The sequence below is a fragment of the Castor canadensis genome, chromosome X, assembly GCF_047511655.1.
Source record: "Castor canadensis chromosome X, mCasCan1.hap1v2, whole genome shotgun sequence".
NCBI classification, from domain to species: Eukaryota; Metazoa; Chordata; class Mammalia; order Rodentia; family Castoridae; genus Castor; species Castor canadensis.
The window spans coordinates 75,790,152-75,805,550 of record NC_133405.1 but is presented as its reverse complement, the minus strand read 5'-3'; the positions used below and the strand labels follow the sequence as shown (position 1 = coordinate 75,805,550).

General features: G+C 33.7%; 1 protein-coding gene and 1 non-coding gene across 5 annotated transcripts in view; both read right to left on the bottom strand.

Moving 5' to 3' along the window:
• Atrx (ATRX chromatin remodeler) overlaps positions 1–15,399 on the bottom strand; it is a 195,036-nt gene that overhangs the window by 92,425 nt on the left and 87,212 nt on the right. For all 4 annotated transcript variants that reach the window (XM_074062634.1, XM_074062635.1, XM_074062636.1 and 1 more), the window contains 2 exons: positions 10,695–10,767; positions 4–137 (listed from right to left, as the gene is read on the bottom strand). In XM_074062634.1, coding sequence (XP_073918735.1) covers positions 4–137; positions 10,695–10,767 — 207 coding nt within the window. The remainder of the gene's footprint in view (positions 1–3; positions 138–10,694; positions 10,768–15,399) is intronic.
• LOC141420070 (U6 spliceosomal RNA) lies at positions 4,057–4,162 on the bottom strand. The gene has a single exon (XR_012444776.1). It is a non-coding gene; the product is annotated as a U6 spliceosomal RNA (small nuclear RNA).

Here is a 15,399-nt window from a genome sequence, read left to right as displayed (position 1 = left end):
CACCCTCATATCCTGGGTTTTCTTCATTTGGTTTTCCATTTCTCTTTTTCTCTTCTTCTGGTTCATCATCTGAAGATCCTTCATCATCAGAGGAAAGATTGGCTTTAATTTCTTCTAAAAGCATCTTCTTGGCAATTCTTGAGAGTAAAAAAAAATTTAAAAAAAAACTATATATTTGGGGGTAAATTGTACCAAATTAAAAGCAAAACACATAATTCTCTGTATCAAAATAGAAATAAACATGTCAATAGATTTTATATTATAAACAAAAGACTAGTAAAACCATGTTTTAACCTCAGGTCCCAACAAACACTTTAGAAAATGGTCTTTGTACTGATTATTTCTCAATGTTATACAATTTTGCAAGCCAATGAAAAATCTCATGGATATATTCTATTGACTATATTTGCTTTGTTGCCATCATCCAACAACTACAATGTAAGACAGGCCAACTACAGTTGATCCACTTATCCAGAAACTCCATAGGAGAGGTTTAATTCAACAGTAAAACATATTCTTGAAAAATTAGTATATAATAAACCAACACACTATTCAACATTGCCTCAAACAGGAGGATATTCTTGGACCTTTGTTTACCTTACTTCATAAATCTGTTAACCAGATGAAAGTAGCACCAAATATTTAGTATGAAAGCAACCATAAATCTCAATATCCAAGCTAGGGCAGAGAAGGGACATGAATGCTATTAATTACACACAGTAAAAGAACACAAATTACCATAAATGAGTTTTAACTTTCAAAAAAAAAAAGTAACGCAGTAGCTTCACTCTCAATTTCTCAAGATGATCCTCTCAAAGAAAAATTTGTTAATAGAAAAATCGATTGTTAAAAGCATGAGAAAACACTTCTTTTACAAATAGCATATGCTAAAATATATGTTTTCACTAAAGAAAATTATTTGAAAATGTAAAATAAAAGCAATCATGAAGCTTCTGTGTTGACCAGTATGGGAATCCTTTTGCCATAAATTCATAAATCACAGGAACAAAAGAATACATTATAGAAAGGTTCAAAAAGAAGATGGCAAGATCCTAACCGTTTGCCATGAGTTACCTTCTATGGAATAAACAAACATCAATTCAGCAATCAAGACTGACTATCTCAGCCAAATTTAATAGTAAGATTATGGAACCTTTGTTATTTCTGGATTTGAAACACATCTTTTATATTTCTTAGCACGGACTCACATTTCAATCAAGAATTCATTCAATGGTAGGAGAGGCTAATGCACTTTAAGACTTTCAGCTTTGACAGGTAAAATGTTCACTGCTATTTATATTCAAAAAATGCCTAGCAAAGGCATCTAGACTTAAGCAAACTAGGCAATAGCTTCCAGAAATGTTTGTTATATGCCTTTTTGTGCTTTCTCCTTCAAACAGATGGATCAGAAATATTTAGACAAAACAGAAAATCACCAATTGGAAAAGAAAGCCACAGATGAGTTTGTTTTTCTAAGGGTTTCTGCCCTAATTTTTACTTCAATAAAATGTAGATTACATCACCCCAATTTAAATATTACTCAATTTGAGTTCTAAAGCTTTGGTCTTATACTTCTAGATCAGTGCTTTGCTGTCTTGGATTGCATATACTAAACACCTTAAAATGGAGACTAATAAAGGGTTGCAACCTTTTATTTTGTCAAGAAAAAAATTTTTAATCCAAATGCTATTTACTTTCATCATTTTATAAAATAAAAAGTATGTCCAACACATCCTCCTCCCCCAATCAAACAACAGTTTCAAAATAAAGGGAAGTACTTCAAATTGAATGGAGAAAATTCTCTAAAATCTTTAAACACACAATATTCTCATTTCTCATGAACAAGGAAAGACTTTCTCAAGTTAATTTGGGTAGTGAATTTTGGAATGAATACATGTGCATGTGTATAAAAGATATGAAATGTTGGGTACTGGATTAGAAATGGAAAACATAAATTAAAAGGAGAGCTTATATCGTCATTTGAATAGAATAGCCAATAAGACTAAATTCTGAATCTAGTTACTCTAAATGTTAGTTCAACAATCTGATTTCAGTTTGTGTTTATACATTCAAGCCTTAAAACTCCGTACTAGCTGTAAAAACCTGGTTGATGACTGTGAGCAACCACGTAAGTTTTCTTCTTTCAAACTCAACTCCTAAGAATATGTGTACTAAATGGGAAATCAAAATATGTAAACCCACCTAATTCATTCTCAAACTTTGGACTATCAAGAACAAGGAAATATGATGCATGTAAGATAGTAAATTATAACTGGATATCAACTAGTAAATTATATAATAAATTATAGAAAACGAAATCAGATCCACATACTGAAGAATTACAACTTATCACCAACCTTCAGTAAGACCATAATATACAGAACAATTATCATCACTTTAGAAGCAGAAAACTGCAAACTTTGGAGAATGGTCACTTTTCTCCCAATTACTAATTAAATACAGAGTGATAGAGGTGATGGAGACTCCCAAAAGTTTTACCTGATGAAAATGTTTTTAGTTACCCTTTATAATTTTTTGTGGTGGTACTGGGGTTTGAACTAAGGGTCTCATGCTTGCCAGGCAGGTGCTCTATCACTTGAGCCATGCCCCCAGTCCCTCCTCTATCATTTTTTCACCAAAGAAAAAACATTTTTATAGTCAGGTAAACTAAGAATTTTAATAAAGTTGAATGATTTTGCATAAATTATGACTGATGGCTCAAGTCTAATGTCAAAAAAACTACTATACTATAAACCTAGCCAATAACATAACCTCATTTTAGAACCTAAAAGACCTCAGGGCTGTGGCTGACCTTCAACCTGAGTAGTCAGCAAGCATGCTAAGGTGAGATGTGTCCCATCTACAAAGCCTGCTGTGAGATGCTTTAAAGGGAAACTCCACTACCTTAACTCTGGAGTCACGGGCCACAGAGACTTCAAGGACATCATCACTTGAGAACCAGCTGAAGCTGGCAAAGCATCATTTTGGAGGCCTCGGCTGGAGCCGTGCTGGCATGCATGTGATGGATGTATAGTCATGATCCCTAGTTGATTCTGTTTGCTCTGAAGTTTCCTTTCTTGAGGCTTTCCAAGACGTTTCTGGGAAAATCATCCAGGCAACAAGGTACTGCCCCTGAAATCTCAATGCTCAATATTACATCTTGGGGCAGGTGTAGCATCCAAAGCAGTCACAACTCTATCAGAAGAATTAGAGGCACAGGTGGTGCCACTCTTGTGGCAGAAAACCTGAGCAGAGCCGGAGGTAATGGAGCCACTCCTCCACTTTCCTGAAAGGGAGGGAAGGGAGAGGGGAGAAAGCAAAACAATATGGGAGGGAAGGGAAAAACCCACAAACAAACAATGATCTTGGAATTGGTGCATGAAAGAATAAATAGGACCCTAAAGTCCACACAAACTAAGTCTTCTAAATTACATAATGAACACTAAGATAAGGCCTTCTCACACCTTCATCTACTAAAAGAAAGCAAAAATAAAATAATGAGCCCAACAACACAAACAAGCAATTAGGAAAACAAACTTGGAAAGTCAAAAACGCCTTTAGAAATTATGATCCTATCTAGAAAGAAAATGAGTAATGTCTCCTTTTAGCACTCAAATAGGACAGTAAACCCTCCTGTTGCTAGTATGTAAATAAATGATATAAAATGTTGAATTTCTTAAAAAGGGAGCATCAAGAGATGGATCTCTTACACCAGGGTGATTTAGAAAAGTGGCCAAAATAAAAGCAATACAAAACGTTAGAGCTAGAAGAAAGAACCTTACATTCCAACTATGGCATTTTAAAGATCAAGAAACAGGCTTAGAGAGGGGAAATGATTTCACTAAAGAAACAAAGCTAGTTAGTGACAAACCCAGTAGAAGAACCTAAGAATCCCAATCTGCTAATTACTTTTAGTATGCCAGTGTACACATTAATCACTTCTGTGCTGAGCACATGGATAAAAACATTATAGTCACATTCTTAGAGCCATATATTCCACTGGTTTCAAATTTATGTATTTAGAAATGAAAAATCCAAGCTTTGACTTTATTTTTTTTTAATATGGACTGCTTCATGAACTTCCATGTCATCTTGCATAGGGGCCACACTAATCTTCTCTGTATCGTTCCAATTTTAGAATCTGTGCTGCTGAAGCAAGCACAGAGCTTTGATTTTTTTTCCATTTATTCATATGTGCATACAATGTTTGGGCCAAGCTTTGACTTTTAAAGATTAAAAACCACAGTTTTATAAACCTTTAGTCCACTGTACTTCAGCTCTAAAGTGCACTGACAGGCTGTCAGAGATCCATCCTACAGCTAATGTTTTATCTTTTAAGAGGCTCAGAAAACAAGTTTGAGGAAGATCGCTCAATAAAAATTACATTTGTAGAAGGCCAAAATACTGTGCATCCATAGACAAGGGTAACAAAACTTGTTGAAAAACTGTTTTTCTACTTTCTATGCAAAATATCACAATATATAGTTAACAGAATTTCTGAATGACATCGTGCTACTTAGACAAAATAATTGTCTGTGTATCACTAAAACATCATACCATATTTTCAAGATGGTTTGTAAAACATTTCAAAGGAATACAGCCAAGGAATGTTAAATATTTTGTGGTTAAACACATTTTCTTCCAGTAGTGTCAGGCTTTGTTCTAAGTAAATGTCAAGTACGTTAGGGGCTAAATTTTTTAAATAAAGCATTTTATAGAATTACTATGGAGGTCTTCAAACTTTATATGAGTATATATTTTGATATGAATATTAAAAATGAGTAAGGCATAAAAATCTGTACCCAAAAATGATGGAACTCATGACATAATGATGAACTCACCAAATAATCAAAAGTCAAACAGTGTGAAATATTTTTTAAGTCACATGTCCTATAATGTCTATAATTAATGAAAAGCAGACTTATTTTCTTTTTGGTGAGGTAACAGGAAAAAGTAGTAACAAATGACTTTAAAAATCTCAGTAGAAGAAAAAAATAAGAGCTATACTAAATTAAGAAACCATAGTTACTAATAATTTAGACATAGGCTATCATACGTAAATTGGCCTGCAATACAAAATGTATATTCACTGATTTTATTTTTAAAAATCATAAGTTTTAGAGAAAGTTTAATAAGAAAAGATGTTAACACTGATATGAATTTAGGACATTTAGTCATATTAAAGTATTAGCTCAATGTATTTTACACTTGAAAAGTGAAAATGGAATTCAAAGTCAATTTTATTTTGATATTTCAAAGGTAAATACAAAAGACATCAAGTCAGAAAGGTGAGTTACATTTGCTAACACTAAAATTCAAACTTTTTTTTTGAGAACCTATTTTTCATTTTCTTAAAGTCCCAATCTCACCAAAGAACAGAGAATTAAAAAGGCTGGATATAATGTTTATGTCTTAAGGTCACCTTTACTGACCATATTTCTTTCCTTTCTAGGAATTCTAGCACAAAACCAAGAGAGCCGGTGACAACTACGATCAGTTTAGTCATCTACAAATAGATTCTGCCTACTGTCTGGATACCTATGTTACCCTTAAATGATTTATAATACTTACCTGTACTATATCAACAAAGCAAATTGCAAATAAGATTACCTTCAAACCACTAGATATTCAAAGTCCCTACTTAAGCAGAAAAATAAACAAAATACCTAACTTAAAATACTACCTTTGTTTTCTAAGTACAACGAAGAATCAAACAGGATCACCATTAAAAAGAAATAAATTCACAGGAAAAATTATAGCAGATTTAACAAATATGTATATAGAATATATAAAACCATATGAAGGAGATGGGTGTTTAGAAATGCATTTAAAATAGAAGCCAAAGAAAAGTCGGTTAAGGGACTTGTGACATGCCCACACTGAAATCAGGTAAACGATCGTTAAATATCTTCATTAGCATGAATAACATGCAAGAATCATTAGTCTCCTCCAAATTATGTTGGATTTACAAAATAAAGCCTTCAAGAGAATACCCACACCATGCCAACAGGAAAAAAACAGTAATTTGTATATTTTCTAGTTTGAAAGGCAAAAAACTATTACCAAATGATATAATAATCAGAAATTTAAATGACTACAATCTAGCCCCACTATAATAAAGTAGAATTTCTATCAACAATAGGTAATTTCTTTATGAAGACTCCATATTAGATTTTGCTTCTATGAAAAAATACAGCTCCAACCACAAAGAAATTATGAGGTAAAATGTGGAATGTTAATAGAACAAAGTAAGCATTCTTCAACAATAAACTGTAAGTGTGTGTGTGTGAAAAAAGGGTATTCATATAAAAATCTCAGCTTTTGCACTAGAGGCATGGCTCAAACACTAGAGTGCCTGCTTTGCAAGTATGAATCCCTGAGTTCAAACCCTATTTCCACAAAAATTAAAAAAAAAAACCTCACCTTTTAGTCAAAATTGTGTGTGGGGGGGGAATACTTACTTATAAAAATCTAGAAAAGTATGTCTTTACTCTCAAAACCTAAATTTAAAATTTTTTATGTTCTGTGGAATACGCAAAAAAAAAAAAATCCAGAAATAATGATCCTCAACACTAATGCTGTTAAAACTCACTACCATGCCAGGCACGTGTCTGTAATCCTAGCTACTTGGGAGACAGAGATCAGGAAGATTGCAGTTCGAAGCCAGGCCTAGGCAAATAGTTGGTGAGACCCTATCTCAAAAATACCTAACACACCAAAAAAAAAACCAGGGCTGTCTGAGTGACTCCAGCAATAAGAACACCTACATAGTAAACACAAGGCCCTAAGTTCAAACCCCAGTACCACCAAAAAACAAAAACAAAAACAAACCTCACCACCATCCTATTACTGAGATGCATTCACAGTGTAAGTATTAAATTAAAATATGATATTAAAGCCAGACATGATAGCTCATTCCTGTAATCCCAGTTACTCTGGAAGCAGAGAACAGAAGATCAAGGCTTGAGGCCAGCTCCAGCAAAAAAATTAGGTAGACTCTATTTCAAAAAACAAGCCAAGTGTTGTGGTAATCTCAGTTACTCACAAGGCAGAGATAGGAGGCATGCTGTCAAAGCCAGCCCCAAGCAAAAGCAAGAGACCCTATATGAAAAATAACTAAAGCAAAAAGGGCTAGAGGTGTGGCTCAAGTGATAATGTGCTAAGGCCCTGAATTTGAATCCCAGTACTGCCAAAAGAAAAAAGAAAAATAAATAAAATAAAATAAATGATACTATGTGTCAGGTATGGCAAGGCATGCCTATGATCCCAGCACTCAGGAGGCTAACACAGGAGGATTGCAAGTTCAAGGTCAGCCTGGGCTACAAGTAAGTTGGAGTACAGCCTGGGCTATATAGTGAGACCCTGACTCAAAAAAAATATGAGAAAAAAGTTTGGTCAAAATATTCCCAGTTAAGGCTGGCAGAGTGGCTCTAGAGCGCCTTCTAGCAAGCGTGAGGCCCTGAGTTCAAACCTTAGTACTGGAAAAAGATATATTCCCAGTTATACCGAAAACATAAAGGAACCATGATGGAGATTGCTAAGCATTCCTAATTTGAAAATTTGAAATCTGGAATGCTCTGAAATCCTTCAGATTTGCAGATTAGGGATGCCCAATTGGTAAAGTCAAAGAAAACATACCACGATCTGAAAGACTCAGAAATCTGAAACACTTCTGAACCCAAGCATTCTGGATAATAGATATTCAACCTGTATTTTCAATGGCAGCCTAATTATTGAATTGTAACCACAATAAAAACAATTATATAATGGGTGTCTTTTCAAAAAAAGAACCAATTTTAAACCCAAGTAACAGGTATTCAAAAGGCAAATGGAACATTACCCTAACTGTACACTCACATACCTAACTTAAAATTATGTGTGTAACTTTAGGAAATCTTAAAAAAAAATCTGACAAGCTATTCGGTATTATTATTCTGCCTTTCAAAAAGTACACAAAGCCTAAGGTAAAAAATGTTAAGTAAATTCTCAGTTAAATTACAAAATATGAGGCTACTATTTATATTGTTTTCTAAAACTCTCAAACAGAAAAATTACAAAAATCAGTGTTTATCAAGGTATATTGTCATTCTTCATTAAATAAATGCAATTAAATAGAAATTATTTCACAGATTAAACCATCCTATCTCACAACAGTATACATTTACTTTCCAATATAAATGATGCTACATACTAGCATGTTAAAACAACAATTTATTTCTACTAAAGTATTCAAGATATGACTAAGATTCCTAATGACCTCAAAAGCTATCACAGCTTTATTTTTAATATCACAGCTATAAAATAGAATAGTAAATCTTTTGTTAAACTTTTATACAATTTTTTAAAAAGTATATTGACTCTTGGTAATTAAAAGTATTTATTTCCTGAATTTCAAGAATGTCAAAATTTCTTTGGTTACAACTACTCTATGAATCTCAATTCTGACACATTCTTATGAACACTTAAGAAAAGATTCATTTTAATTCAAATTAAATGCTTGAACAAGAAAAAAGTTTTACACAAATTTATTGCATCCAAATAGTTAAGCATTTAAAACAATACACTATTTTCCTCTCCATAAACACCAACACTGGAAATGTATCACAATACTACTAAAAAGATAAAGCATATGAATTTTATATACAATTTATACACAATTGCACAATTGTGTACAAATTTACAATTACAATATGCTCACTACTGAAATATATCCCACTTAAAAATATGAAGTTGGAAAAATAATGCCAAAAGTTAATTATGATCTGCAAACAAATTTTGAAAAGTTGCTCAGTGCATATTCAAATATGTTCAAATACATCATCTATAATAAAATAGTGCAAGAAGGTTCTTATATCCCCATCATGACTGATAACCCATTCGTATTAGATACCTCTTTGGTATAGTGGATGTTAAACAAGTGTATATTTTATAAAAGCACATTAAACTGAGTGTAAAGAAAGACATGCTCAAGATAAAATTCAATTCCTCTCAAAAGTACTCAACAAGGTTGTATTTTTGTCACAAGTACAAGGTGGAATTAAAGATACTTTCCAATAAAATACTTGCCAGTTACAGAGAGATATGATCAGGCAACTTTTTTAAAAGATGAAAATGTTACTTATATTTTGACAAGCTGTAACACAAAAAATTGTCATACCTTAACAACATTCTTATTTGGCAGCTAAATATGAAAGTTCACTTCTCACAGTGAAATTAGGATAGAATGTTTTGAACATTAATAGACTATCAGTAACATTTGAGGACTCATGATTTATAGGAAAACATAGCATATGTAAATGAAGAATTAAAGCACATTAAAAGAGAATCAAATTTAAATGCTTTCATAATCTGGCTGTATGGTCTACTACAAAACCCATGATGAATAAATTGTATCCCTTTTCTACTCCATTCTGGACTCCACCCATATCTCACAAAATAACTGGATATACATTAAAAAAAAACAAGGGAAAGCAGAAGCCAAGTCTTCATGTCCATGATTGAGCTCTGTTTAAGTGTAAAATGAATCTGATGTTTCACCTTTATGAACATGTTCTGTTTCTAAACAGAATGCTGAGCTTTGAAATAGAGAAACCTATCAGCATCAGCAAGGCAGGAAGCACAGCTAGAGTAACAGCTTACCCAGGGCATGTGTTCCTCACTTCATTTCTTATAGAATTATGACACAAAAATTACATGTATATTTTCATGATTTCCTAATACTAGAGCTTACTATGAGGAATAGATGGTTACTATAGTGTTCTTTAATAAAAATCACCTCAAGTCTAACATAGATTTTTGGTGCTACAATTAATCAGAGAAAACTACTTTCAACCTTTTCATTTTTAGAGATTTAAAAAAAAAGAAACTATGGCAAAAGACGATCACACAGTTGTTAGAACATTATTAAATCAGATCTCTGTCCCCATTACTTCAACTCCACCACTAAATTTTTTTGTTGAAGCTTATGAGTACTAGTCTATAGAACAGGAGATGTTCAAAATATATGTAGAAATATCTTGGCTATAGACTTTAATATCTTTGTTTTGTTTATTTTTTCACTGCTATGATGGGGTGTGTCTTCTTTTCCTTCTCTGTCATCTGCACAGCCTATACTGTTCTTATTTCAACCTAGTGTTCAAGTCTTATCAAAGTCAATGCTATCATACTACTTCCATTTTATTTGAAAAATAGTCAAAGTCTAAATCAATCTAGATCCTTGTAAACTGAATTTATTTTGAAAGCAATTTTTTAATTGTAAATATCTAAGTAATTGTTCTTCACTTTCAACAGGTCTTAATAAATAGGACCACCATAGTGAATGACAAAAACAATAATCAAATATAGAGATGTCTGTTATCACCAATTTATTGATATGATTCACTTTCATCAAAAAAAATAATCTGTCAAAATAATCTCAAAAATTATCACAGTTTACACGGAAACACAAAATTGACAGTTTTGTATTTATAACACACCCTATGCTAGGTGTGTTAATACTGATATTTACTTTCTCTTAAGGTTTCTTAGCCCATTTTCTGGCCTTTCTTTCACACTTGCAGGAAGACTGTGAGTGAGTCTTTCTAAGGCAGGCACTCCTGGTTTTTACAACCTGCTTGCTGTTCCGTTGCTGCTGTTTGCGTGCACGCCTAGGGTGTGTTATAATCTTTTTAAAGTCCTTACAGATGGAATCATACCTATTCTCAGGATCATTGTCGTCGTCGTCGTCATCCATTGTGACAGGCACTGATTTACATAAGGCTTCATCTCCTTGGGGGGAAAAAGTGTACTTAAAATTAGCTTTAAATTATCTATACCAATAAAACCATGTAAAACAAAACAGAAAGCCAAAGACTTTAGAGCAAACTAGTGGGTTCTAAATACTACTCTAAAATCTAAAACATGAGTAAATGGAATGTTCATAGAGAGTATAATAGGAAACTTGTAAAATGCCAGTAGTAAAAAGTTAGACTTTATATATTTGAAGGTTCCTTCCCAGAGCACGAGGGTTTTAAAGCCCGCCATTCTCAGAAACAATACTATCAACTTGCCAGCCTTACTGCTGCCATGACGTCAGGGCATCTTCCTCCCTGGCCTCTTCTCTTCCTGTGCTTTGGGTTACCAGCTCAGCAAAGGCCGACAAGGCACTGGAGAGAAAGCCTTCACTGGATCCTTTGCTTGTAAAACACCGCAGGAGCAAAAAAAGAAAACATCTCCCAGCTGTTCACAAAGTGACTTGAGCAGCCTACTTACATAACCAGAAGGGGCAGGGAACAAAGGTGTCTGCCAATCAGAACAGTCCCTTCATGTTTGTACCAATCATGGCTCAGTTCATTATGCAAATGAAAGACTGTGTTTGAACCAATCACAAGGTCTTTAGTAGAGCTGAAGTGCAGCCTCCCCCCTTTCCCTTCCCTCTGGCCTTAGTGGAAGTGGTAGTTACTTGGTCATCCATTAAGACAAAGCATCTTGCAAAAGGGAACTTAGCATTTTAAGAAGGGAAATGGGGGAGGACAGAGAATAATGGAGAGGATGAACTAAACTGTTGTGACATTTCCATGTGTGTGTATATAGGGAAAATGTCACAACAAAACCCCTGTGGAACTGTAATATACTAGTAACATTTTTTAAAGAGGTGTGCTTATGGGCTTCTGGCGTGACTCAAGTACTAGGGTACTTGCCTAGTAAGCTCAAAGCCCTGAGTTCAAAACCCAGTACTGCCCAAAGGGAGTTTGGTTTCTCAGTAATAGTACTTTCACAATACTTTAAAAAAAACTTTCAAAAGGGTGCTTAAAAAAAGAAATGCATTGAAGAAGTCAAAGGCATTAATTACACTGAGGGAGAGAAAAAAAAGCCAATCTCAAAATGTTAAGTCCTTTATTGATTCCATCTCAAGTTAACGAAATTATAAAGACAGATTACTAGCTGCCAGGAATTAGTAATGGAGATAAGGACAGCCTCTAAAGGAGAGAAAGTGTTATGATAATACAACAGTTTAGTAGTGTCTTGGGTGTAGTGCATGGTAAACTATTGAAATCTAGCTAGCCCTGCTACTGCACACCTATAATCTTGCATTGTGAGCTCAAGGCCAGCTTGCACTACACAGAAAATTCAAGGCCAGCCTAGCTGTGCAGCAAGACCCTGTCTCAAATAAATGAATGGTTAATATCTTTTTTAAAAACTATTAAAGTCTGAATAAATCTTCAGTTTCGCTGTTTTGACACTATACTGCATTTATACAAGATATCACCACTGGTACAAACTGAGTGAAGGGGTATCTGAGACTCTTCTCTGCCTTTTTTTCCTGTTTTTCTTGCAAATTCCTATGAATCTATAATTATTTCAAAATAAAAAGTTTAGGTCTTTCTCATTCTCTCTTTCTAGAGATGATCAGCTTTCAGTCTATTGAAAGTGTAGTCCTTTCTTAATAAACTTTACCACTTTCACCACAAAAAAATAAAATGTTTAAAAGGGCAAAAAAGTTAGATATACTCAAGGATAGATAGAAGGACAGATATGTATGTGGTCAAACACAGTACAATGTTAATGGCTAAAAAATCCGTAGATTTAATTTGTTCATAATAAAATGTTGGGAGGAAATGGAGGAAACACAGACACTGGAGATATAGCTCAGTGGTAGAGTTCTTGCCCAGCATGAGCACAGCCCTGGGTTTGAGTCCCAGAACTGGAAAAAGAAAAACAGACACCTACAGATTCAGGACAGAAATATACTAAAACAGAAAAGCAAAAATAAATCTCAGAGTATCCCAGCAAAATACACAATTTAAACAGACTTTTAGTAGTACTATTACTGTCATTCTTTCTTTACTCCACTTTTCAAAATTGGACATAAACTTCAAAGTCAAGTTCAATTACTACCTGTTCTTTTAAGTTTTCCCTGAGATATTTAAACAGCTTACTTGCCATTTATCACAGAGCTTCACTACGGTTTTATATCTCCTTTAGTATTTTTTTTTCTCTGAGATGGAGTCTCTCACAATGTTGCCCAGCTGACTTCTAATTCCTGGTCTCAAATGCATCCTACCTCATCCCCCCAAGTACTTGAGACTATAAGGGTGTGTCACTGCATCTGGCTCTTTAGTACTTTAAAAAATAATTATGTATTATCTATATCTGTCTTGCATTAAACTGTAATCTTATACAAACATGTTCTTCATTTTGGTTGCTAATGTCATTCCCAAGTCCCAATTTCTAGAAAAATGGTGCACTTATAATAGGATACCCAAATATTGCTAAATAAATCAGAATCCTGAACTCATTAGGAAAAGGGGCTTTATAGTATCTCCTAAAATTGTCACCTAAAATTAAATTGGGCGTATCAGAATATATGAATTCAGCATAGTTACATAATCATACAGGTACATTTTTATTTATTTTTGGGGGGGGCACTAATGGGGTTTGGACTCAGGGCCTGACATAGGCACTCTTATGGCTTGAGCCACTCCGCCAGCTGTACAAGTACATCTTTAAAGAATGTCATTTATCACTGGTTCACACCCAAGATTATCTTTTAAAAAACAGTACTTTCTATATAGTACTTATTTTCAAAGCCCTTCATGCTCTGTTCTGATTAAGTATTTATATAGGCAAAAGCCCAGTTTTTGATTGGTACAATTCCCCAGCAAATTTGTATTCTTTTTTTCATACAAAATAATCCATGTAGTCCCAAGAAGTATCCAGGATAAAGAAAAATCCCAAACAACAAGGTTTGCTCCACCAAACACTTGAAGGATTCACATCTGATGAAGTGATGGATAGTTAGGCTTCTCTGGGTATATAGATGAGAAAAACTTTACCACCTAATCAGCCCACTAGTCCTTCAGATTAAGGTTATAAATCAAACTGGAATACAATCATCTAGACTACTGTTGGGTGAAGGGATAAATGAAAGACACATCCTTTGAGTATTTGCTGTATGTTACCATCTCTTCTTAAGGTCTACTAAAGGAATATCACTCAAGTATTAATAGTTCCAAACATAAGAAGTATATCACAAAAACTTTTATGTATGTAAAATCAAGTAAGATTTTCAGAAATGAAAAGTAGCAAAATATTTGAAATCAAATATGAAGATTTCACCAGGGAAGCTGTCTAATCACAGAAATCAATTTTCCAAAGTTTAAGATTAGTTCAATAGCCTACAGTTTGCTAATGGGAATATACCTACAGCAAATAACAATTTATTGAGCTGGTGGAGTGGTTCAAGTGGTAGAGTGCCTGCCTAGCAAGAATGAGACCCTGAGTTCAAACCCCAGTACCACCAAAAAAATTTTTATTATCTTTCTACTCTAATCCTTAATAGTTTATCCCAACTAACCTGATAACTAGAACACTAATTTGCTATCAAATTATCACATACTGTATTTTTAATACAATTCACAATCCTTTATATACAATCCTGAAATTTAAAAACCTCTCAAATTGCAAGTTTTTGTAAGGTGGTACAAAAAGCTCACTTGGTTTTTCCAAACGCCCTCATCTGAAGTATTTATCCCTCTAAGTATGAATGTTCAAATCTTTTACTGCATAAATATTAAGAGTTTGATTAGGCTCACTGAGACTTTTATAATACATGCATATATTAACTACTCTACATTACCCTTCTAAAAACCATAAAACTGTAAATGTTGAAGCACATCTGGATCCAAGAATTTTAGTGAAGGGGCAAGGGACCTATCGGTACAATAGCCACACAGGCAGGGTTCCTTCCAAGTGCACCAACATAAAAAGCATTAAACTGAAGCACACACCATGCATGCATATCACACTTGGTTTTCAAATCAAGTGGTAAGTGCTCCAAAAAGAAATTTAAAGTTCAATTTAAAAATAAGATTGAAGTTAATTCCATTAAAATCCAATTGGAATAAATAGGAAAACACTAACATAAGGAATGAAGGGAAAAAAATTAAATTCTGCCTATGTTGGGAACAGTTTCATGTGAAATTTCCTTTATAAAATTTTTTAAATAAATTCTAAGTGACCCAAATTAACTGACAGGTCTTACTGACTAAAAAAATATGCAACACAAGTGCCAGTGCGCTTTATTGTACACATTTTTTTAAAACTCTAGTAATGATATAATTAGTTTTTTAAAAATATTTTTCCTGGTATCATTGACCAGATGACCCCAACCCTAATGTTCCTAGTGCTCTATCTCATCAGGGTAGAGCAATCCATCTACTTTTTGGATTTCCTTTTTTCTTTTTTATCTTTTCTTCCTTTATTTTGGTAGTGTTTTTAGAGGAGAAACAACTGTTCATATCATTAGAAACTACTTGATATTATTGACAAAGGGTTTCAATAAAGTAAACTTAGTTTCGGGAGAGGACTGGGGATACAGTTCAGTGGTAGATCGTGTGACTAGTGTGCATGAGGCCCTGG